At 31.6% G+C, this 23123-nt stretch overlaps 1 protein-coding gene and 2 long non-coding RNA genes across 15 annotated transcripts; 1 reads left to right on the top strand and 2 right to left on the bottom strand.

Moving 5' to 3' along the window:
* Window positions 6124-7378, bottom strand: LOC107616424 (probable LRR receptor-like serine/threonine-protein kinase At5g63710). The gene is made up of 5 exons (XM_016318384.2): window positions 7240-7378; window positions 6974-7045; window positions 6814-6879; window positions 6644-6714; window positions 6124-6546 (listed from the first exon to the last, which is right to left on the bottom strand). Exons 1-5 carry the CDS (start codon window positions 7326-7328, stop codon window positions 6353-6355), a joined length of 492 nt encoding a protein of 163 aa, XP_016173870.2. The 5' UTR covers window positions 7329-7378; the 3' UTR covers window positions 6124-6352.
* On the bottom strand, window positions 7500-7937 carry LOC107618092. Its single transcript, XR_001615147.2, has 2 exons — window positions 7780-7937; window positions 7500-7678 (listed from the first exon to the last, which is right to left on the bottom strand). It is a non-coding gene; the product is annotated as an uncharacterized LOC107618092 (long non-coding RNA).
* LOC107618090 lies at window positions 16636-20894 on the top strand. 13 transcript variants are annotated; one of them, XR_002353399.1, is made up of 9 exons: window positions 16638-17242; window positions 17421-17626; window positions 18381-18507; window positions 18911-18987; window positions 19090-19495; window positions 19626-19703; window positions 19979-20152; window positions 20303-20382; window positions 20587-20894. It is a non-coding gene; the product is annotated as an uncharacterized LOC107618090 (long non-coding RNA). The 13 variants fall into 13 exon arrangements; XR_002353397.1 differs by having other exon boundaries at window positions 18381-18524; XR_002353396.1 differs by having other exon boundaries at window positions 18381-18987; window positions 19090-19113; window positions 19245-19495.

The following is a 23123-nucleotide window of genomic DNA, read 5'->3' as shown; positions in this document are numbered from 1 at the left end:
AGTTAACAAAACCGAACCGAACCGATCGATTTGACCGAAAAATCGATGAACCAAATCCTAAACTGGTCCGGTCCGATGATTTGACCGAATAAGGAAATGAACCGGTGCGAACCGGTCTTACCGAGTTTGACCGGTTCAATCGAATCGTTTGAATTTCAAAATTTTTCTAAAATGTTGAAGTTGGGGTTCGAACCCCCCTCATCCAAAAAAAGCATGATACTCACAACCACCAAGCTGTTAAGCTTGTTATCAATTTATATGCAAATTAATATATATATATATATATCTTTCAGCAAATAATTTACTTCTATTTAATTTATTTTAATTTTAGTTATAAACTCATTCATTCTTAAATTAATTATATTTTATATTTTATTTTTTATTTACATAGGACTGGGTCAATCGGTTCAACCAGTGATCCACCGGTTGAACCAATGACCCAATAATCTGACCGGTTCGATTACTAGTTCGGTTCTGACAACTATGGTTAAAACAACTAAAATACCGATATTTTTTGTATACTTCAAATTTTTCCCAAATTATATATCCGCTCCTTTATGATTTTTGCTCATTTTCTTCACTGTTCACAACAATTTCATTCCGACTTGATGCATCCTTGCCGCTCCTCCTCCTCTCTCTTCTCTCTCTCTCTCTACACACACATGGGGTGATGACTAGTGATGAGGAGTGATTTATTATGAAAGTGAGATGAGCAAATTTGTATTTTATATGCATAGATGGCTAATATTAGAAGTTTAAAAGTCACCTGATTCCATTTTTTAATTTTGGACATTGATGTACTACTCAATAGTCCAAATTTATGGTTAAAAGTGAGCTTTGGATTGACCAATGCTACACTTACAAAATAAAAGCACTATTCTCTCTTCTAAATTTATTTTAGAAAAATATATTTATTATAATTATATTACAATATTACAATTATATTATAAGTAGCATTTAATGAATAATGCATAATTATAGTAATTTAGAAAAATAAAATAAAGTCCAGTAATTTATTTTTCGACTGCACACGTATGTAGAATAACTTTTAAGAAGGAGTCACGTATAGTAAATACAGTCGATAATTGTAAAACTATATACTAACATTGATATAATATTATTTCAGGTATATGTTTTGCAGGTATCAAAGAAAAGTGTTGAGTTATTTTTTAGTGGGTTTAAATTATTTATTGTTTATTAGAGAATTTTGTGCATTAGAATTCTCTAATAATTTATTATTTATTTTGAGCTAATTTTGATATGTTTTTACTTGACAGTAAAACAACATATAAAAATTTGTTGGTGGATCTAAGTATTACTAGGTTATTTATGGTCACATTGAGTATATATGTTTGATTTATTAAAAAAAGTAAATTACTAAAACTAATTAATAACTATTTTAGAGTTAATACATTTAATATTAAATTAAGAAAAAACAAACAATACATAATATATTACATTTTTATTAATCAAATTATTATAATTTAAATTAATCTTAACAAAAAAATTTAAAATTATAATTTCAATCTTATCACGTACATGGCACGGGCTATTACACTTGTTTATGGTTAAAAGTGAACTTTGGATTGACCAATGCTACACTTACAAAAAGTGAATAGAATTGGTAAAAGAAGTGTTGTTTTTATATTTTATGGTTTATATATAGGTGAAGTCTTTGGTGGCTAAAATACTAATGGCTAAAGATGGCTAAGAGTTGACCTAGTGACATTTGGTGGGTTTGGTTTTACAACTTTTCAATATTCTAAAAAGTTAAGTGAGTGTACAATAATTACTAGAAAGTTACCTTATGGATAGAATTGTCATTTGAGGTTACCTCATGTGTTGTTGGGTTTTAGACAAAAATATTATTAGGCCATTATACAAAATAAAATCAAAACTACTCAAGTATAAGATCCAATAATTTTTTTGGCTAGATTGTAAAATAAAGTTTATTTCTTTAATAATTTGTTTCTTAATTTGTTTGTATTTCTCTACAAAAAATAACCGTAGAAAATATTATCATACCCTAAAAATTTTATTAAGAGAACAAAATTAGTATTTTTTTACGAGATATATTTGTAAGCTTTATTTTTTATATTTGTTTAAAAAATTGTTGGATTGTGAGAGTGTTCGTTTTTTTTAATAATTATACAAAAAATATAATAATGAATTAATATAAATATATTAACATTTGTAAAATTAAGTATATTAATAAAATTTTAATAACTTAATTAACATATCATAAAATTTAATAATTAAAAAGTATCTTCTTGCTATTTTAATATGTTGACAATATTTTTTATAATATGTTTAATAATAGTGTCTTCGTAAATATTTTGTGCCATTATATTTTATTAGTTATCTTTTGTATAATATAAAAAAAAGTACATGTCAATATATAATTGTGTAAGAGAGATAAAAAAACATAAATTTAAAAAAGACTAAAATTTAAACTAAATCATCACAATTTTTTTTTTAAATTAAGTTCAAATAATGAAATCTCTTTCTGTTTGTAAATTAATTATTCAATAAATTTTTGTTATTTAATTGCAGAATTGATTATGTGTAAAATTTACAGTAAAAGTTTTTTTAATGAAATTAACCATTTCATGCATGACTAAAACTTCACTAAATAAAGGGTTCACTAAATAAAAGGTTATGTTATATGTACACTAAAATTATTCACTAAAGTCAGCCACCAATATAAAACATATATTAAAATATAAATACATATGTATTATATCTATTATATACTACTAATTTTACAACCAAAATGTGTCACATGTCAATTTTTTATTGCAATTAAAATAAAATTTTTCTTTCCAAAATTAAAGAATTCTTCCCTCATCTCTCACACTTTCTCTATCTCTCTCATTCTTTCACTCACTCTATCTCTCTTATATATCATTATTAATTATTAATTATAAATTTAACAATCAAAATATACAACATGACATTCTCTAATTACATTCAAATAAAATTAAAATTTTAAAATTGAATATAGTTATATTATATATTATATTTATATATTAAAGTTAACAATTTTTTTATTTTAATTACAATAAAAGAATATTTGGTGGCATATTTTTTATTTGTCAAATTTCTAATATAAAATATAAATTATATATAGAGTGCGAATGATAGAGAGAAATAGAAGAAAAAAAGAGGTAGATAAGAGAATGTAAGAAGGAAATTTAGTAATTTTAGAAGAAAATATTTTCTTTAAATTTTAATAAGAGAGTGTCATGTGACACTTTTTAGTTATTAAATTAGTTAGTAATATATAAATATAATATATAATATAGCTATATTCAATTTCAAAATTTTAATTTTGTTTGAATGTAATTAGAGAATTCTATGTTGTATATTTTAATTGTCAAATTTATAATTAGTAATTGATAATGATATATAAGAGAGATAGAGTGAGTGAAGGAATGAGAGAGATAGAGAAAGAGAGAGAGAGGAGGAGAGAATTCTTTAATTTTCGAGAGAAAAATTTGATTTTAATTACAATGAAAAAGTAACATGTGGCATATTTTAGTTGTAAAATCAGTAGTATATAATAGATAATAAATATGTATTTATATTCTAACATATATTTTATACTGATAGCTGACTTTAATGTTTATAACATGTATTTTACAAATGTTAATATATTTATATTAATTCATTATTATTTTTTTATATAATTATTAAAAAAAAACCAAACACTCTCACAATCCAACAATTTTTTAAACAAATATAAAAAATAAATCTTACAAATATATGTGGCAAAAAAATATAAATTTTGTTCCCTTAATAAAATTTTTAGGGTATTATAATATTTTTTACGGTTATTTTTTTAGAAAATACAAACAAACTAAGGAATAAATTATTGAAGAAATAAACTTTATTTTACAATTGTGCCAAAAAAATTATTGGAGCTCATGCTTGTGCAGTTTTGATTTTATTTTGTATAATAGCCCAATAATATTTTTGTTCAAGATCCAACAACACATAAAGTAATTTTAAATGACAATTCTATCCACATGATAACTTTCTAGTAATTATTGCACACTCTTAATCACCTTTTGAACTATTGAAAAGTTGTGAAACCAAATCTACCAGGTGTCATTATTTTATTTGAAGGTCAATTCTTGGCCATCTTTAGCCATTAATATTCTGGCCACGACTTCACCTTTTATATATATATATATATATATATATGTTTTAAAGAATATTTAACAATTTTACTGCATTCATCTGATATCTATTTATATATTATGACCAGTTTAAACTCCTTACTATTTGTCCAGTGCTGGAAGTTACAATGCTTTTCCATTTTGTATTCTAGTAGTGTAAATGTTTTAAGTTTTTTTGGTTTATTATAGATTGTTTGAGGAATGCTTTGAACGTAGATGGCATCGCACTGCAGCTTACTATATATTGGTAAGATTCACTTGCCTTTCTGAATAGATTTGCTCATATGTAGAATCGTTACATTCCTGACATTTTTCGCTTTCTGATATGTGTAGTTTGTCTATTTCTTCAATCATTGCAGTCCACTGTATAAAAATTGTTTCGTTCAATTCTTAAATAGTATCAAGCTCCTTGCTCTCTTATTGAATTGGTTTTTGGTTTGTTATCTGCAACAAATAAATAGTAAACAGGGCAGATGCTGTTTTTTTATTTTTATTTTTTTATATTTTTTTATTCTCTCTATGCTTTTGTTAATCCTCTCATATTGCACTTTGTGGCATTCATAATTTATATATGTGTGTGCGTGTTATGTGTGGGACAAATTCAGAATCAAATTCACATGTTTTTGCATTGTCTTATGGCTGTGTTTTCATGGAACAATTTGATTAGTATTTTTGATGAATGTTGTGCATGTTGTGCAACTTTAAATCAGTTCTTATTGGCTATGTTTGTTGGGTTTGGAATCAGGAAAGAGGCAAAGTTTTTGTGGCACTGTGCAGTATACGCCACCATTTGAATTATTTCGTTGGAGAATGGAGCGTAATGCTGACACCTTAAATGATAAATATTTTAACAAGAAAGTTTTATGTTATTAGATGTCTGGCATCTATTTGGTGTAAAGATCATGATCATTATATAGGGCTTTCTTTCTCGGACATGTTGAGAGGTAGGAAAGCCATGCTTTATAGATAATCTTTTTGTTTCTTTTGCTTTTGTATAGAGGAACTCTTATCCTCCATCTTCTATTAGCCTTCTCCTCATTGTATTAAAATTATTTTTTTATTAAACGTAAAAAGAGTGAATGGTAATGTATGTGTCTGTAAGTGTTATCATACACAGGCAACACTTGATGAATCTCTGTATGAGCTTGCTGGGGAACTGGTATTGTTTTGAAACACTCATATTGTTCCCTTTAGTTGGTCAAGTAATATTACACGCACTACAAGATTTTTGTTTATTTGTGGAGGTTTTTTCTCCTATTTGTGGAAGTTTATAACCTCCACCAAATAATTTGTGGAGGTTTCTAAAACCCCTAAAATTTGAGGTGCCACGAGGTCTTTTGTGGAGATTTTTAAAAACCTTCACAATTCATTCAGTGGAGAGTTTTGTGTGTGTTTAGTGGGGGTTTTATATTAGATTTTTATGATAGTTTTAAATCACTTTTGTGATGGTTTAAAATCCCCACAAAATAATTTTTTAATTTAATAAAAATAAACTATTTTGTGAGATTTTTAAATCTCCACAAACCCTATAAGTATTTATTTATTTTTAATTTCAAATCATTCGTTAATCTCATCTTTTTTATAATTCCACATGGTATTCTTCTACATAGCTATTATTGTTTTTCTTTAAAAAGTAAAATAAAACAACAACTTCAATATTTCAATATCATCTAATTACATAAAAATCTCAAAATAAAAATATAAATACAATCCCAGAAAACCTTTAAAGAGTATTTTATAAATTATTAGTCACATGTTGCAGTTCACGCCATGAAAATCTTCTCAGTTGCCAAAAGGAAATTTGGCTCTCATCTTCACCTGCAAATTTCATAAGGTACTTAACTTCTGTTATAACTTTTCTAGATGCCATCACATTTATGAATTATGATGCTTTGAAGGTATCTAAAATCATTTATATACATATATGTGTACAAATGTTTTCTTGCATTTTAATTAATTAATAATTAACAGAGACATATTATAGGCTGACAATTTCGTTAACAAAATTTTACTATGTGAAAATTTCATTTCTAATAACGTGGATATGTGAAATTTTACAAAGAAGTGCCTTTCAAGTATCATGTGCTTGTTTCATTCTTTCAGGACGAAATTATCAGCATTTCAAACTTTATTAGTAGATAAATTTGTGGTTTACTTGTTATTAATGTGTGCTATGAGAAAAGAAACTTGCATTGAAGGGAATGCTTTTTTTTTTCCTTACCTGAAACATAAAAAAAGACATTAGTTTTATGTCTGTGCATGTGATTGTATCTATATATAAAGATAGCCCCAAGAATTATCAGTGCAAATAAACCAAAACTTGCAAAACCAACAATCTTTACAAGTTTTGGTTTGTTGGTTGAACCTGCAATATAAGAGGAAAAAATATAAGCACCTCTTCTTCTTTCTTAAACATTAGTTAAAGCTATGTGGACAAAACATAGCAGTTTATGCAAACAAACCAGGAAGTGAAGGTTTAGAAGCACAAGGCTGATCCAAGCTAGAGCAGCAATGAAGAAGTGTGTTCGAAAAACTGAAAATTAAAATACAATAAAAATGAAGATTAGAGGGACATTAATTGAAAGTCCGAAAATACTCAACAAGTTGTATATGAAGTTGTAATGAGATTTACTTAAATATTGGAATTGAAAAGAGTGGCATTGGGATAGTTCCAGTAAGACCATTAGATGAAAGATCCCTGTGAAATAAAAAACATTTATAAAATATATAGAAGCGCCATAGTGTATACAATATAAGGATAAGTTTCATGTAATCAAGAATAGTGTTCTTACAATTCTGCCAATCCAGTAAGGTTTGCAATTGTATCTGGAATATGTCCAGATAAGTCATTCCCTTTCAACAACCTGGATCACAAATGAGATCATCACGTGGGAAACTCATTCTAATACTACCTCCGGTTACAATAACTTTCATTTTAACTGTTGTTTAGTACATTCATAAATTTATGTATCTTGATACAGATTGTATTGATGTTATTGTGAATTGGAAGGAGCATCCTTTTTAGACATTAAGGAGGAAAAGGCCTTTGGAAAAGTACAGATGCTTTAGACTTGAAAGTCGGTCCCAAGTAGCCGGGACAGAACCACTGAAATTATTGTCAGCAAGATTAAGATATTCGAGGCGCATTAAGTTGGCGATGTAGTCAGGTAAAGGGCCTGCAAAATTTGTTGTCCTGCAACTCCCTACATGTAGAAAGAGTATCCCACCAGGTTACTTTTATGTACCAATAAGTCACTAACATTTGATCAAACACTTGGTGAACACTTTATATATGAACAATAACATTTATAGCATACAGGAAAATGTACTTGAGATAAGCTATGGTAATCTGATTCTTAGATTCGTACAATATCAGAATTATCAAATCTCATAAAAAATGTGAATCTATGACAGTAACAACATACAAGCTAACCAAGTATTTCAATTTGGCAATTCAGGGAAAAAGTGTTCCAGAAAATCCTTTTGATGCCAAGTTCCTGCAAGAAGCAACTAATGCATTGTCAAAACTCAAAACCAAATAAGAAAAAGAAAGGGAACACAAAATCAAAAAGAATATATATACAGATTGTGAACCTACAGAGATATAACATGTTTGTTGCTACAATCAACATTAGACCAACTATAGCAGGGGCTCACAAAAAAACTATTCCAATCTTTAATTTGATTATTGGAATCATTGAGGGCCCTCAGAAATTCAATCAATGCTTCCCCTATATATATATATATATGAACATCCAAAATTGATAAGTGTTAACATCCAATCTTTTGTGATTTTTGAATATGTTCTAGTGGTATCCACAACATCGTTATAGATACAGCTCAATGTCATTATGTCTCCATCTTTATACTTTAGATGCAAATCAGTAAACAAAACAATAATAAGATTCTTCAAGAATAAAGAATACCTCCAAGGCAAATTCATGCTGAGCTACATCAACCTTGTTGAAAGCCAAGATAAGAGGTAACCTGGTCTTGTAGAGGATACTACAAGCATAAAGCATGTTGCTCATGAAAGTGGTGGGATTTTCTGAACGGGGTGTATCAACAACAGTATCTCTAATATCAATGTTTGCAGCAAACGGCAGGGTCATGATAGCTGGGTCAAGATTGACCACATAACCCCGAATATTCGACATTTGTGTGTGGCAAACCAACGTATGAAGAAATGTTGTTTTCCCAGTATCTAAGCACAAATTTAGTTTTAATTCTCAATCATTGTTCAGTTCTTCTAACACCATTTTCTGTTACTTTAGCACAAGAGAGAAACTAAGCAAGAACTATTAAATATTTACCTGTCATTCCTACAACTATGATAATGACCGGTTTTCTTCTGAAGTTAGGTGATCCATTCCCAAATGATGATGATCCTTCAATATGCAATTTGTTCATATTCTCTGTGAGCTGCTCTTTCTCTTTATCTTTTGCCTTCAAAATCAAACCAACAAAAAAAGAATAAAGAATCCAACGATGCAAATTTTCAAAGTTAAAAACACCTAACTAACGTGGAAATAAAAAAGCAAAATTAAGTAACAGCAGAGTGAAGAGAGTGATGCTTGGAGTGATTACTTGAACTGCCGAAGAATCGGTGGAATCCATATGCATAGGAGCTGAGTGAGGAGGCGTGGCTAGAGGAGGAGGTGAGTGTAAACAACAAGAAGTAGTTCCTCCATGTTATCAATCAGAAGCTTATAAAATAGCCTCTCATTCCTCTCCTGAAAAATGACATAAGTGCAATGTCACATGTAAAATGGTGAAAAAGAATGATTGTTATAAATAAGAACCTTCTCATTAGTTCTTACAATATTATTACTGAATCTATTCATGAACACACTTTAAATTGATTATTTCAAGCAATTTAGTATCATACTAGTTATAAAAAACCTGCAGATAAATCACAAGTTTCAGTTACTCGGTTGTACCTATTTTTCATGACAAATACAAGAGGATTTAAGGTAAAGTTATTCATGCTCACATGGATTTTCACTGTATTCTAATGTTCAAGCAACATAGCTGTTTCTAAATAAAATCAATTTATCAGGATTTCAAATATATAGATTAGTATCAAAGAAAAAGAGTGTCGCGAAATCAAAATTCAAAAATTAGCAAATCAATTTATCAGGATTTCAATTAAGAGAATAAACAATTCATCGAACACTTGGAGTGCTTGAGAATTTGAAATAATGTTATCAATCAATAGATAATAGAACTCATCGAATGTTATATCACATAACAAATCATTCAAAATCTGAGAATTAAAAACAAAGAAAACGAATAAAAAGGAAAAGGAGAAGGAGAACCAGAAATTAAGAATGAGTAAAAAGAAAAGCGTACAGAAAGGATAGAATATCGATGGAGAACACGAGCGTTATTGCCCAAGGAGAGTTAACCGAAGAAGCGGTTTCTCTCGATCTCATAGGCTTGGGCGTTGCAATTAGATCTGAAAATGCGTTGATGAAGGCAGCGCCTTGGCTTGATCTCAGTAGCTTTATGGCAGAAGCAGAAAGGAGATTAACTTTAGCGGCGGCGATGGCGGCGATGGAGACGGCGGTGGAGATGTCTATCGTGAGCTTAGGGCTTCGGTGAGCTCTCATTCTTCTCTTCCTTCTCTTCTTTCTCTTCTAGTGTTTCTTGGATTTTGAAGAAATTTTAATTGTGGTAATTGATAATAGTAGGATTTTATTGTTAGGTATTTGGTGGGAGTTTATTAAAATGCCACATATAAAATAAATTGCAGAGATTTTTAAAAATCTCCTCTAAAAAATACCCACAAATATATATAAATCTTGTAGTGACGGAAAATTGTGATGTTTTTCTTAACATTCTGTGTTGGGTGCTCAGCTGAGGTTCTTGCTCAGATCTAGCAACGAGTACGATCAGGCATCAAGTGATTTAGATAAATTATCCCCCCGATTTTTAGGATATTTTCTTTTTCGTTCTAGTGAGAGGAAGCAATCATTTTTTTTTAAGTTAGGAGTGAGACTCGAATTCGAGACCTCTAGGTAAAGATGGGAAGACTATGCCATTTGAGTTATAGCTTGTTGGTGAGAGGAAGCAATCATTGGATAAAAGGTTTGTGTGCATTATTATCTAAGTGATTAGAACGTCGGATATAACCACCACCTATACCGTAATGGGTTTAAGAATGGGTATTGGATGTGGACAGAGCACAGGAAAGTGAACGAATAAGGAGTTAAAGTTCTGCCTCAAATTTGAATAGGTCCGACTATCGATAAACTAGGGTTCGGGTGGAGAGAGACATAAACATGGAAGAAATGACTTGGGAGGATAACCAAGAGAGATATAACAAGATGGTGTTTGATGCAACAGATGTTACGGAATTGGAAGAGGATAAATAAGAGCCTAACTCGGAGTTGTCTGCTACGAGACCGTTGTTCGAGGGTTGCCTTCATTCGGAGTTGTCTACATGTGTTAGAACGATGACTATTAAGTTGGAGTCAAATCATATCCAAGAGTCTTTTGATAAGTAGGCCACTCTATGCAACGAACTGGTGGCTGCTGAGACCACTGGCATCCCCCGAAATCACTACGAAGTAAAGAAGCTAGTTTCAAAATAGGGTCTAAATTCATTGAAAATTGACTGTTATTTGAATGGTTGTATGGTGTATTACAAGACAGATGCAGACTTAACTTAGTGCAGATTCTGTAATTCACTAAGGTTTCAATTCGAAAGAGAACAGATTTGTAAACGCTGGTTAAAGAGAGTTCCAATAAAACGAATATACTACTTGCCCTTGATCCCTAGGCTAAAACGATTGTATGCATCGATAAGTTCGGCCCCTCACATGACTTGGCATAGTAACAACAAGACAGATAATGGAATCATGACGCACCCGTTAAACAGAGAAACCTGGAAGCAGTTTGATCGGATCCATTTTACATTTGCGAGCGAGCCCAGAAACGTTAGACTAACTTTGTGCTATGACAGGTTCGCACTGAATTCCAATTTTGGTACGCGTACTCTTGTTGGGCCGTAGTGGTGACACCATATAACCTGAGTGCCGATATGTGCATAAAGACCTATAAATGTTCCCTAACTTGCATCATACCTGGTCCCATCAATCCAAAGGCCAAAATAGATGTTTTCTTGCAGTCCTTGGTGGATGAGTTAAAGAAGTTGTGGATGAATATTATACAAAGGTATGATATTTCAACGAAGACAAACTTTCAACTATAGACTATGTTAATATGGACCATTAATGAATTTCCTGCATACGGCATGTTGTCAGGTTGGTTGACTCAAGGCAAAATGGCATGTCCCAGTTTTATGGAGGATACAAAAGGATTTTGGTTGACGAATGTGGGGTAAGAATTTGTGGTTTGATTTCTATAGAAGATTTCTCGACATGGATTCTCCTTTTCGGTGCAACAAGGACTCGTTTAAAAAAATAAAATTGAAGAAGAAGCGGCACTTGATCAGTTGGTTGGTACGTAAGTTTGGCAGCGTGTCAGAAGAATCCCACAAATCATCAATAATGCGGTAGGTCTGAGACCTCTGGGATATGGTAGGGGACATAATTGGATTAAATAGAGTATATTTTGGGAGTTGCCTTATTGGAAAGACAACTTGGTTCGACATTGTCTTGATGTAATACATATTGAAAGAAATGTGTTTGATAACATCACGCACACAGTAATGGATGATGTGCGAACAAAGGACAATGATAAGGCTACGTTAGACTTGATGGACATTTGCAGATGGCCAAATTTGCACTTAAAGAGACTTGATAATGAGCGATGGACTAAACCAAAGACGTCCTTCGTTCTAACGAGGGAGTAGGGGCAAAATATTTGTAAGTGGATTAGAGGATTGAGGTTTCCTGATGGTTACGCCTCTAACATAAGCAGATGTGAAAACGTGTCACAAGGTAGGTTTGCTGGGTTGAAGAGTCATAATTATCATGTATTCAAGGAGTCTTTGCTTTTGGTTACATTCTGAGAACTTCTAACCAACATCTAGAAACCGCTCACAGAACTAAGTGAGTTCTTTAAGGTGTTATGTTCTATGAAACTTAGTATTAATGATCTCACAGTCATGGACAAGAACATTCTCATCATACTTTGTAAGCTGAAGAGGATATTCCCTCCATTTGTTTTTGATGTTATGAAATATTTAGTAGTCCACCTATCGTACGAAGCAATACTATGTGGGTCAGTCCAATTTCAGTGGATATACGCATTTGAGAGGATGATTGGTTCATTCAAGCACACCGTCAAGAACAGAGCTCGGATCGAGGACAGCATTTGTGAAGCATTCCTAACTAAGAAAACTTCCGTAATTTGATTATTCTATTTTCAGTCTCATGTTGAGTCACATAGAACGAGACTTGCAAAGAATAGTGAGATGAGAGAATCCTCGTCAAATGGAACAATATATCCAATCTTTTGTCTGAAGGAGTTGCAATGGGTGCGAACAGTGACTATTGGTTATTAGAGCAGAAAGAAATCGACACTGGACATTTGCATGTGTTGTTTAACTGTGACCAAATTTAACCCTACCTCATGTGAGTTTTTTAAGTCTTCGTAAATATTACAATTAGTAACATACTAGCTTCTTAGAGCCCGTTTGAGAAGTTTCAAAAGTAACTTTTTTGAGCTTTTGACTTATGAAAAGTAGTAGTATTAATGTCTGATGCAGTTTTTAAAACCAAATTGCAGCTTTCTAAGAAGCTATTTAGGAGCTTATAGAGAAGTTAAAAAAATGACGTCTCTCATAATACTACTACTTTTTATCACATTTCTATAAAATAAGCACTTTTAGAACTAAAAACCCAAACACAACATAACTTATTTATAAAATGCTTTTAATATAGTCATTTATTGTTTAACCTATTTTTTCAAAATGAGCTTAATTAAGCTGTTTACCCAAACTGGGCCTTAATCTAATTAAAATTTTGTTATCCTATTCTATCATATAGGTTATTCCAAGAGACAAATCTTGAAATCTCATTGAATAATTTTTCATGTTAGTTCCGAGAATACATCTGTGTGCAGCTAACTGACACAACAGATTCGGAACTAGTTGCACTTAGTTGGGGCCCAATGAATGAGACTACTAGCTATCCAATTTATAATGTCAATGGATATCGGTTCTATACCTTACAATGGTCGATTAGAAAGAAAACAGATAACATTGGAGTTTGGGTTCACGGGAATTCATGCGGTGGTCATTGAATTACAGTATTTCTGTCGCACTACATACAAGGTATGCGTATTCAAATGTGAATGGTATGATCCAAATTCGCGATAAGGAACACAAAAGTATAAGGACTACGATATCACTGAAGTTAATGTGACCAGGAAATATAAGCACTACGATCCTTTTATACTACCTCAAAATGCACGACATGTATACCATTTGTCTTATCCAGATTTATGCAAATCTAGTTGGGTGGTTGTAGTTAAGATTAAGCCAAGAGACCGCATCGAATCTGATGAAGCTACAGAAGATCAGATGTAACACCCCAAATTTTTAAAAATTAAATAATTAATTATTTATGAGTCATTATATTTGTTGAGATTTTATTTTTTTTAAAAAATATTTTACCAAAAATTATTAAATAAAATTTTATAATTATTGAAGTTTAATTTAATTATGACTTATTCTATTAGTTTAAATTATTTATTCCCTTTTAATCAAATGCATCATCACCATCATACATAATTTTAATTCCTTTCTTCGTCTTGATCACCGAAAATCACAAGAAAAAGAAAGAGAAAGACCGTGCGAGAGAACGTGAATCCATGGCCAATCTCCTTTCAAGTTCGATTTCTTAAGATCTGCAACTCTAATAAAAAAATATAATTTAATAAAAGTATTTATATTCTCTTTCTTTACATGTTGATGTTATTTTTGATTAGTAGAAATTGATGGTGACATAGCTACGCTCTTCTTCTCCTTGAGTTCGGCCAATTAGAGTTTTAAGAGGCACAGACAACTTTTAACGTTTTCTTCTTCAGCAACTCAGTTGAAAAACTTCTCTGGAGTTTCGAGTATTTTAATTTCGTATGGAGGTAGGGTTTGGTAACTTTATAATAATTAAATGTGAATTTGATAAGTGAATGTTGATTTGGTTGATTATTGTTTGAGTTTGAATGAGTTTATGTTGAATTATTGTTGTTGCTTGTAATTTGTTGGTTTGGCTATGAGAAACAGCTCAGCTGTGGTTGTTTTAATGATTTTGGAACTGTTGTGATATAGTATTTTGAAGAAATTGATGAGATTTAGTAGTTGAAAAATTAAATCAAAAGCTGAGAAAAATCAGCAATCGAAAAACTCGAAAACAGATTAAACACACAAGTAACATTTTGAAAGGAAAGGGCTAAGGGTTTCGGTTTTGGTATAGAGGAAGATTAGTATTTAAACTTTATTTTTGAAGGGTAACATTGTATGTGTATATAAAAATCGAGGTACAATTTGTAAATTATATAATTTTTCGAGTATTTTGGATAATAAATAAAGCACGAGAGTAAAAATGGGTATTTTATAAAAGTTCAGGTTATTTTTTATAAATATAAAAATAAGTTAGGGTTCCAAATATAATTTTATAAAATATTAAGGTTAAAAATAGAATATTAAAAAATTCTTATTAAAAATTTTAAAAATAAGGTTTTATAAACTAAGTTTTAAAAGGAGATTATAAATATTATTTTAAATACTTCTTTAAAATTACTCATTTATATTAAAATAAATCATTATTATAATTAGTATTTATCAAAGATATTATTTTGTAAGAATATTATAATGTGTAATATTAATGAGAAAGCAAGTAAGCAGAGTAATCTTAAAAATTTTAGAGAACGCAGACTTAATTAAAGTACTTTATAATTCTTTTTCATAAGACACTTAGGGAAAGGCAAGGGAATAATGCGAAGATAAATTATATTATGGAATGATAGGAAAGCAAAGAAGGAGAAAGAAAAGAAAAGGAAAGAAAAATATTAAAGAACCTCTGCCACAGGAGAGAAGAGAGCAAATATTAAAATAATCTAAAGAACCTCTGACACAGGAGAACAAAAAGCAGGAATAAAAGAATGTATTAACTAAAGGGATCTCTACCACAGGAGAGTAGAGAGCAAAGATTAAAAGAATCTAACAAACCTCTGCCATAGAAGAGCATAGCACAGAAAAGAAAAAAATGTATTAACTAAAGGGATATCTGCCACAACAGAGCAGAGGACACAGATAAAAAGACTTTAAAAGACTGTCTGCCACAGGAGAGCAGATGCGACCTTGTTTGGGCCTTAGTATCGAATGTATAGTGGGGACGCCCACACACTGAGAACTATTTTTCATATGTAAGAATATTGAAATACCCTTAAAAGTCACACTGTATGCGGTCTGGCTGTAAGACTTATATGCACACTGTATGCATCTGAAAAATCATATTTGGGACTTGGGCCCAGGTAATGTTGGGAGCGGGTAGGCAACCGACACATGAGCTCATGGCCTACGTAGGACTAGACATGCATCATACTTGTTTGCATATATTTGTTTGTGATTGTGTTTTCTATGATTGTGTGTGTTTGTGATCGGGTTTCTATGTTCTGTAATTGTTCATTTGGATTATACTTTGTTGGATGTTGTTATTGACTGGAAACATAATGAAACGAACTTAACTTCTAACACCGATCCTACAAAGAACTTCCCAATTCTTACCCCCTATTTTCACCCCTTTCAGCTACAGGTGCGAAGGTTTAGTGCGGAACTACAGGAGCATAGAAGATTGAGTTTACGAGTTAAGTTCTTAAATTTTATTTTCCCTTCGTCGTTTATTGTTTTTAGCTTTTAGAGGGGATAAGACTTGTATTTGAGTATCTTGAAATAAGTCTATGTAAATAATGCTATGTGAATATATATATATATATATATATATATATATATATATATATATATATATCTTTGTGATTAAGTGATTAAAGTAAAAACTTTCCGTTTTCTTAACTAAAGATTCAGTTCGTATTCACAAAGACTCAATATTAAATAAACATAGTATATAATTAAAGGAATAGAGGTAATTAGCACTCAGACTTTTAGTGTGATCATGAGGTGCTAAAAGTTAGGGTGTTACATCAGAAACCTTATCAAATTGATAACCCAACTCCTCCAAAAATGGTGGTTGATACCGGTGAGCCAATCTCCCTTCAATCTACTGTTATGGATGATGACATCATTGACCTTGGACTAGATGCCGATGTACTTCCACCAGAGGACGACGATCTTCAAGAAGAAGCACTACAAAAAAAGTAGATTAAAATGGCAATAGTTTTATGGCGGTTACACAAAATTGCCGTTTTGTTTGCCAATTTCGGCGTTTTTAGTCTCTGCCAGAATTTTCATATTTTTGTGGCGGTTTTAGTTGATTCTGGCGGTTTAAAACCGCCCCTATCATTTTCAGTTTCTTTTTTAATTTGGATGATGTGTTGCTGCATATATGAGAAGTTTGTGGGTAATGTAAATGACGAACCCTAATCTTTTTCCACCGTTCATCTCACGCCATTGTCCTTCACCTCACGTCGCTGCCAATTATTTCCTCGCTATCATTTATCCTCTCATCGCTTCTCATCTCCTCGCCGCTGCAAGAAACGCTATTGTTGCTTCCTTCATCGAGCTTCTATCTGGTTCTCGATCTGGCTTCGATCTGAATATTTGTTGCTGCCGCTTAATTCACCGCCATCGTTCATCTCCCTGCCGCTGCTCATCCCCTCGCGACACCTATCAACATCGTGCCGCTGCCTTCAATGAGCTTCTACGATCTTGTTCTGGCTTCGATCTGAAGGTTAGCCATCGCCTATCATCTCCTTGCTGCTCTGTTTATCACCTCGCCGCCGCAGGCAGCATTGTTACTGCCATTAGCGAGCTTCTGTGATTTGGTGCCGCCTTCTCTGTAACTTCCGCGATTACGTCCTCGCTCTCACCGTCGAGAACTTCCTTGAGCACCGCCTCCAGACTTTCGTCTTCAAGTTCGGCGTGGCCAAGTCAATCCACCACGCCATGGTCCTCATTCGCCAGCGCCACATAGGTCTTTCTTTCTTCTTTTCACTTTTTTACTGAAATTTAGGGTTTTTAAATTCCTAATTTTCTATCAATGGTTGTTTGTTTTTGCTCACTATCGAATTAAGAATCTAATTTCCTTGGTTTCTAGGCTTTTGATAAAGTATTATTAAGTTTTGTGATAATAGAATATGTGTTGATTTCAGATGTGCTACTCCAGCTTCATCAAGATTTGCCAATAATAACAATAATGATGATGCACTAGTTCTAGCAACTAAGAATATCAATAGGCCTAGCATGGTGGTGAATGTGAAGGTCTTGAAGAAGCTCTTCTCTGTTAACAACTTTCAAAAGAAACCAAGAAGGAGAGTAAGATAATTATCCTTTTCCTGTGGTGATTTATGTCAATCAGGTATAAAATTGATCTTTTATTCAGGTATAAAATTAGAAAGGCTTTTATTAGTCTTTGGTGAGGGGATTAATCCTTATCACTAGAAAGCTATGCCTCTCCAAATGCAATGTAAATATAAATTATAGGGAGAATTTTTCTTTGATTCATTGTTACATGTCACATATGTTCCTATTGGTTCTGTTCTAATCTCTTTTAGCCAAGCCAATTAGATGAAGTTTGAGGCTTTTAAAGTGGCACTATAATCTTCTTGTTTTGGTAGGGGAAGGAAAATAAGCACAAGAATGTAATTTCCATTATTCATTTTTTGTTCACTTGTAAGCGTTGATTTCTCCATCGGTTATTTATGAATAGTTTCTCAGTAGCTTGTTGCGCTTTTCATTTATTCTCTCGTTTCATTTTGCACTCAGTTACATCTTGATTTTGATCTTGAACCATAGCAAATTTCATTTTATTTTTGTACCTCGATTGATAAAGAGAAATTTATTTAAAATCTGAAAATGAGAAAATATGCTCCAATTGAAATATTTCATTTGTATCGTTCGGTTAACTGGTTAAACTCTTGTTATGGTTAGAATAAACTTATATCTGGGGAGAAAGTGTGGGGTTTTAATTGGATTAAGGATGGTTGTAGGGTGAAATAAGAATTGAAAAGAACACAGTTTGGACCAAAGCCAAAATTCCTGGTTTCATGTTTGTTTGTGTAATTGATGTTTTTGTTTACTATGTAATGGTGAGAGTTGTTAATGCTGTGCAGTTGGAGGATGGCTGGCTATACTTTCTGTTTCTGGTTTTACAGCTATAGCTGTAAGAAAGGCTGTGAAGACCGAAATGATCGATCCTGAGCCTATGGAAAAGCCCCCTCCATTGCTGTCCAAGCAGGGGTATGATGCTGCTCTAGGTATTGTTGAAATTTTGACAATACAGATATGTTTGGTTGAAGGTTTAGGGTCCATGGATGAGCTCCCTTTTTAACTTCACCTAAAGTCATCCGCAAAAACTTCCAGGCCTTTTTTGCACCTCAACCAAACATACCTTAAATGGCTTTCTTTTTGTTTAGCTGAGTTGAAACTACATAATGAACTAGTTTTGTTGTGAATTTGTTATTCTTTTTTTAATATAGCAGGATTTTACCTTACAGTTAACCCAAAGAGTACCTTGATTGCTTGGGAAATAATTAGAGTATGCATATATATGATGTGTAGCTTTAGAAAATGATATGCTGCTCATTTACTCTTTCTCATGTTCTGTTCTCCCTCCATTTACTCATTGAACGAGAAATTGTAGGTTGTTAAAAATGTTGCTTCTCAATCATTGAAAGTGAAGAAGCTCATGTACTTGTACCTCCTTCATTATTCTGAAAAGTATGTACATGTAATCAGCCTATAACTCTGATGTTTATAGCATATTCAGATGGTCGACCTTTTTGTCATTCTATTTCATTGTAATTTAGTATTCGAATACAGGTCAAGAGTGGGAACAAAGTTTCGGTATGTACATCATCATACTGGATTGTTGTTAATTGATTATTTAATCTGTTTTTATGTGTATCTAATAGAAGTTTTCTTATCCATATTTGGCTGGCAGGATTATTCTAATGCATCATTGAAAAATTATGCAGTATGGGCTAACTCAGCGGTGTGTTGTGTTTTATTTTCGGAGCTTAAGGCTTTGCTTCATACTGTTCCGGAAGTTGCACGATTGATTGGGGCTAAAAATACAGACCTGGTCTTACGAACCAGTGATCAGGATGATGAAGGGAAGGTAAAAGCTGTTTTGTAGGCAGCATTCACACACCTAATGTCAGCTAATAAAGAGAGAGTCACTGAAGCAGTAAATAGTTTGAAATTTCGTCTCCATGATGAAAGCAAGGTTAGTTGCTTGCTTATTTAATTTGCTCTAGGAAGTTATGATTTTGTTATAGCTCTACTGTTGATAATTTAAGATGGCTTAATGTAATATAAAATTTAACTCCTTTTATTGATCACATTTGTCCTTTCAGGATATATCTGAACAATTTAATCATACAAACAGTCTGAAGCTGATTGCTAGAGCTCATCTGTAGTGTATACTTCAGAAGGTGTTGGGAATAATTGCTCTGTTCTAGAGTACCTTTACTTTTGATTATCAGTTCAGAGCAATAGCTTACTTAGGAAAAGTATATAGGAAAAAGAACCTATAACCAGAATAGATCTTTTTGTTTTAGGCTCTTATTTTTCCGATTTTAAGTATATCAAACTTTATCCCTGGTTGATACTCCGGATCATACTTTGTTTTGACTAATTTTTTAATGCTAATTTTTTTTGTATTATTATTTTAGTCATTTACTTATATGACTTATTGTTCTTTTGCCAGGGCTATTCGGCATCCTGCCAGTGGATATGTACAGGGGATAAATGATCTTGTTACACCATTTTTAGTCGTTTTCCTATCAGAACACTTGCAAGGGGTATCGATAATTGGTCAATGTTTGATCTATCTGCAGAGAAAATTTCTAATAGAGGCTGATTGCTATTGGTGCTTGTCCAGGTTAGACATTTTATCCAGGTTCATGACAGTTATGCCACTTGATGAATATAGTTTTGTTTGTGATCTATGCCACTTGATGAATATATTCATATGTCAAATTCTTAAATTTAGTTATATTCATCTATGACACTTGTGTGTGTGCACATGCAGATACTCATAAAACATCATTTATCAGACACATGTCATTAGTTCTTGGACAAGGCTCGCAATCTTCTTCTACTTGATTATAGGTCGAGTTTCTCTGTTTCTTCCATTTTTTCTCATCTTTTCTACTTTTAATTTTTAGGAAAAGATTTCCAATGAAAGTTTATCTTGGTGTCAATGATAAGATTAAATAAACCAGTACCATTATATATACTCAAAACTATTCAATTTCATGTAAAAGAAACTACACACGAATTTGATTGTATTTTCTTTTTTTTCTTTTTTATCAGGTTACAACTGCAGATGAGTACATGTTTAGCGTCCAAAGAATCCCAGAAGGTAGAAGTGGCAATTTTTTATCAGGTTACAACTGCAAATGAGTACATGTTTAGCGTCCAAAGAATCCCAGAAGGTAGAAGTGGCAATTGGAATAATCAGAAGAAGTAGCCAGTGATAATCATAATACCATGGACTATTTATTGAATTAAATCAGAACTTGTGGATAACTACTGCTTATAGGCCTGTTAGATAGTTGATACTTTGTATATGAATTATTATTTTTTATTTCCAATACGAAAAAGTTATATATTATGTTTAATACTTTGTTTATGAGTTATATAATAGTTTGATACTTTGTATAGGAATTATTATTTTTTATTTGTAATACTAAAAAATCATATATTATGTTTAATACTTTGAGTTATATAATATTTTGTCTATGGATTATGATTTTGTTATTGTAGAATTTTAATAAAAAAATTATTTATTTAGCAAGATAAAAATAATAGTAAAAATTACATTTTTAAAAGATAAAAAATATCATTTTTATCCGGTAAAAACGGCAGTTAAAAATGCCATTTTAAATGAAAAGGATGTCATTAAACCCTGGTAAAAACGGCGTTTAGAATTCCATTTTAAACGAAAAAGATGCCATTAAATACAGGTAAAAATGGCGGTTATAAACGCCATTTTTAACGAGAAGGATGCCATTAAACCCAGGTAAAAACGGCAGTTACAAATGCCATTTTAAACGAGGAGGATGCCATTAAACCCAGGTAAAAACGGCGGTTACAAACCGCCATTTTAAACAACAACAAAATCTGATTAGGGTTAATGTAAATATAGTTTTGTGATATGTATTTCTTTATGAAACTTTGCATATTTATAATATATGTTTCAGTGAATGTAAACATAGTTCTCTGAATGTAATATAGTTAGCATTCTTTTAGATATTTCAATTACCATTATTCGGTATTTGTATTTTAAATTTTTCGTAATTCACGTCAAATTTGAAGCAGTATTTCAATTATTAATTATCAAGGTACACTAGAAATGGATGCAAAAATATAATTTAAATAAAGAAGAACTCTACCGTTGGAATTACCGTTGGACTATTCCGACAGTAATATTTTTTAAAGAAAAAATTCAAATAACTTTTCTGTCGAAAATAGCATAGGATGAATCTACCGGTGATATGGCAGGAAAAGCAAAACGAAGTGGTGCCAAATGTTACCATAAGATTATTCTGACAGTACCATCGACCATGATCCGTTTTTATTGTTAATATATTCCATTGGAAAATTCGACAGTAAATTTTGTCGGACACAAAAATCTGACGGTAAATATTTACCGAAAAGGTTTATACCAGCTGATATTTTTCGACGGTAAATCCGACAGTAAAATAATTACCGTCAAATATATTCAATGAATTTGACAGTACTCAACGTTTTTCTTGTAGTGCTACCACCACTGCCGCCATCGCCATCTCCACCTCTCCCTCTTCCCTCCTTTTCATTTGATATTTTTCTCTTCTTTTCTTTTTCTCCTCCTCCATCATCATCATCATCATCATTGTGATTCTTGTCATAGACTTGAATTTGAAATCTCTATGTAATTGTAGTGTTTCTTATGTAATTTAAGCTATGTTAATGAGTTTTCTGGTACCATCATTTTCAAGTTTCAGTGTTATTATGAGTTAGATTTATTATGATTCATGTTTCTATGCATGTTTTGGCTTTAGTTTTTTCTAGTGTCACCATTTTAAAATTTCGATATTATTTTGATCTAAATTTAGTGTGATTTTTGTCATAGGCTTGGATTTGGAATATCTATGTAGTTGTAGTATTTCTTATATGATTTAAACCATGTTGATGAGTTTTCTGGTGTCATCGTTTTCAAATTTTGGTGTTATCATGAGTTAGATTCAATGTGATTCATGTTTTTGTACTTGTTTTGAGTTCAGTTTTTTTTTTGGGTCACCATTTTAAAATTTCGGTATTATTTTTATTTAGATTCAATGTAATTCTTGTTATAGGCTTGAGTTTGGTATCTTTATGTAGCATCATCATCATCCTTCTCCTCCTCCTCCTCCTCCTCATCATCATCATAAGGAAAAAAAATCAAATAAAGAAAAAAATAAATATATAATATTACAAAATTACTAGGAAGAGAAAGAGGAAAAGAAAAAAATGCAGCAATTGCATGCAGAATGCGAAGAAAAAGGAGGAAGAGCGCAAAGAAGAAGAAAGAATCCAAAGAAGAAAAAGAAACGCGTGATGCCGTTACTGAGAGTTGGAGCGTATTTATACGCTCTCACTAATGAAACTAATTTTTGTTGGATTTGAACTAACTTGATTAAATTTGGTTGTTAAAAAGATTTGGATTGTAGCATAATTAATTATTATTTATTATTCTTAGGGTTATGTACCCGTGTAATGAAAAAAGAAAGGACTATTTTTAAATATTTATGTCTAAAATGCTTTTAAATATTTTTTATGAATATATTTAATTTACATAACACAAGTTTGTATATTTTTTTGGTATTTAT

This window comes from Arachis ipaensis, chromosome B09, assembly GCF_000816755.2.
Source record: "Arachis ipaensis cultivar K30076 chromosome B09, Araip1.1, whole genome shotgun sequence".
In the NCBI taxonomy this organism is placed as follows: domain Eukaryota; kingdom Viridiplantae; phylum Streptophyta; class Magnoliopsida; order Fabales; family Fabaceae; genus Arachis; species Arachis ipaensis.
This window is presented reverse-complemented; position numbering and strand designations above follow the sequence as displayed.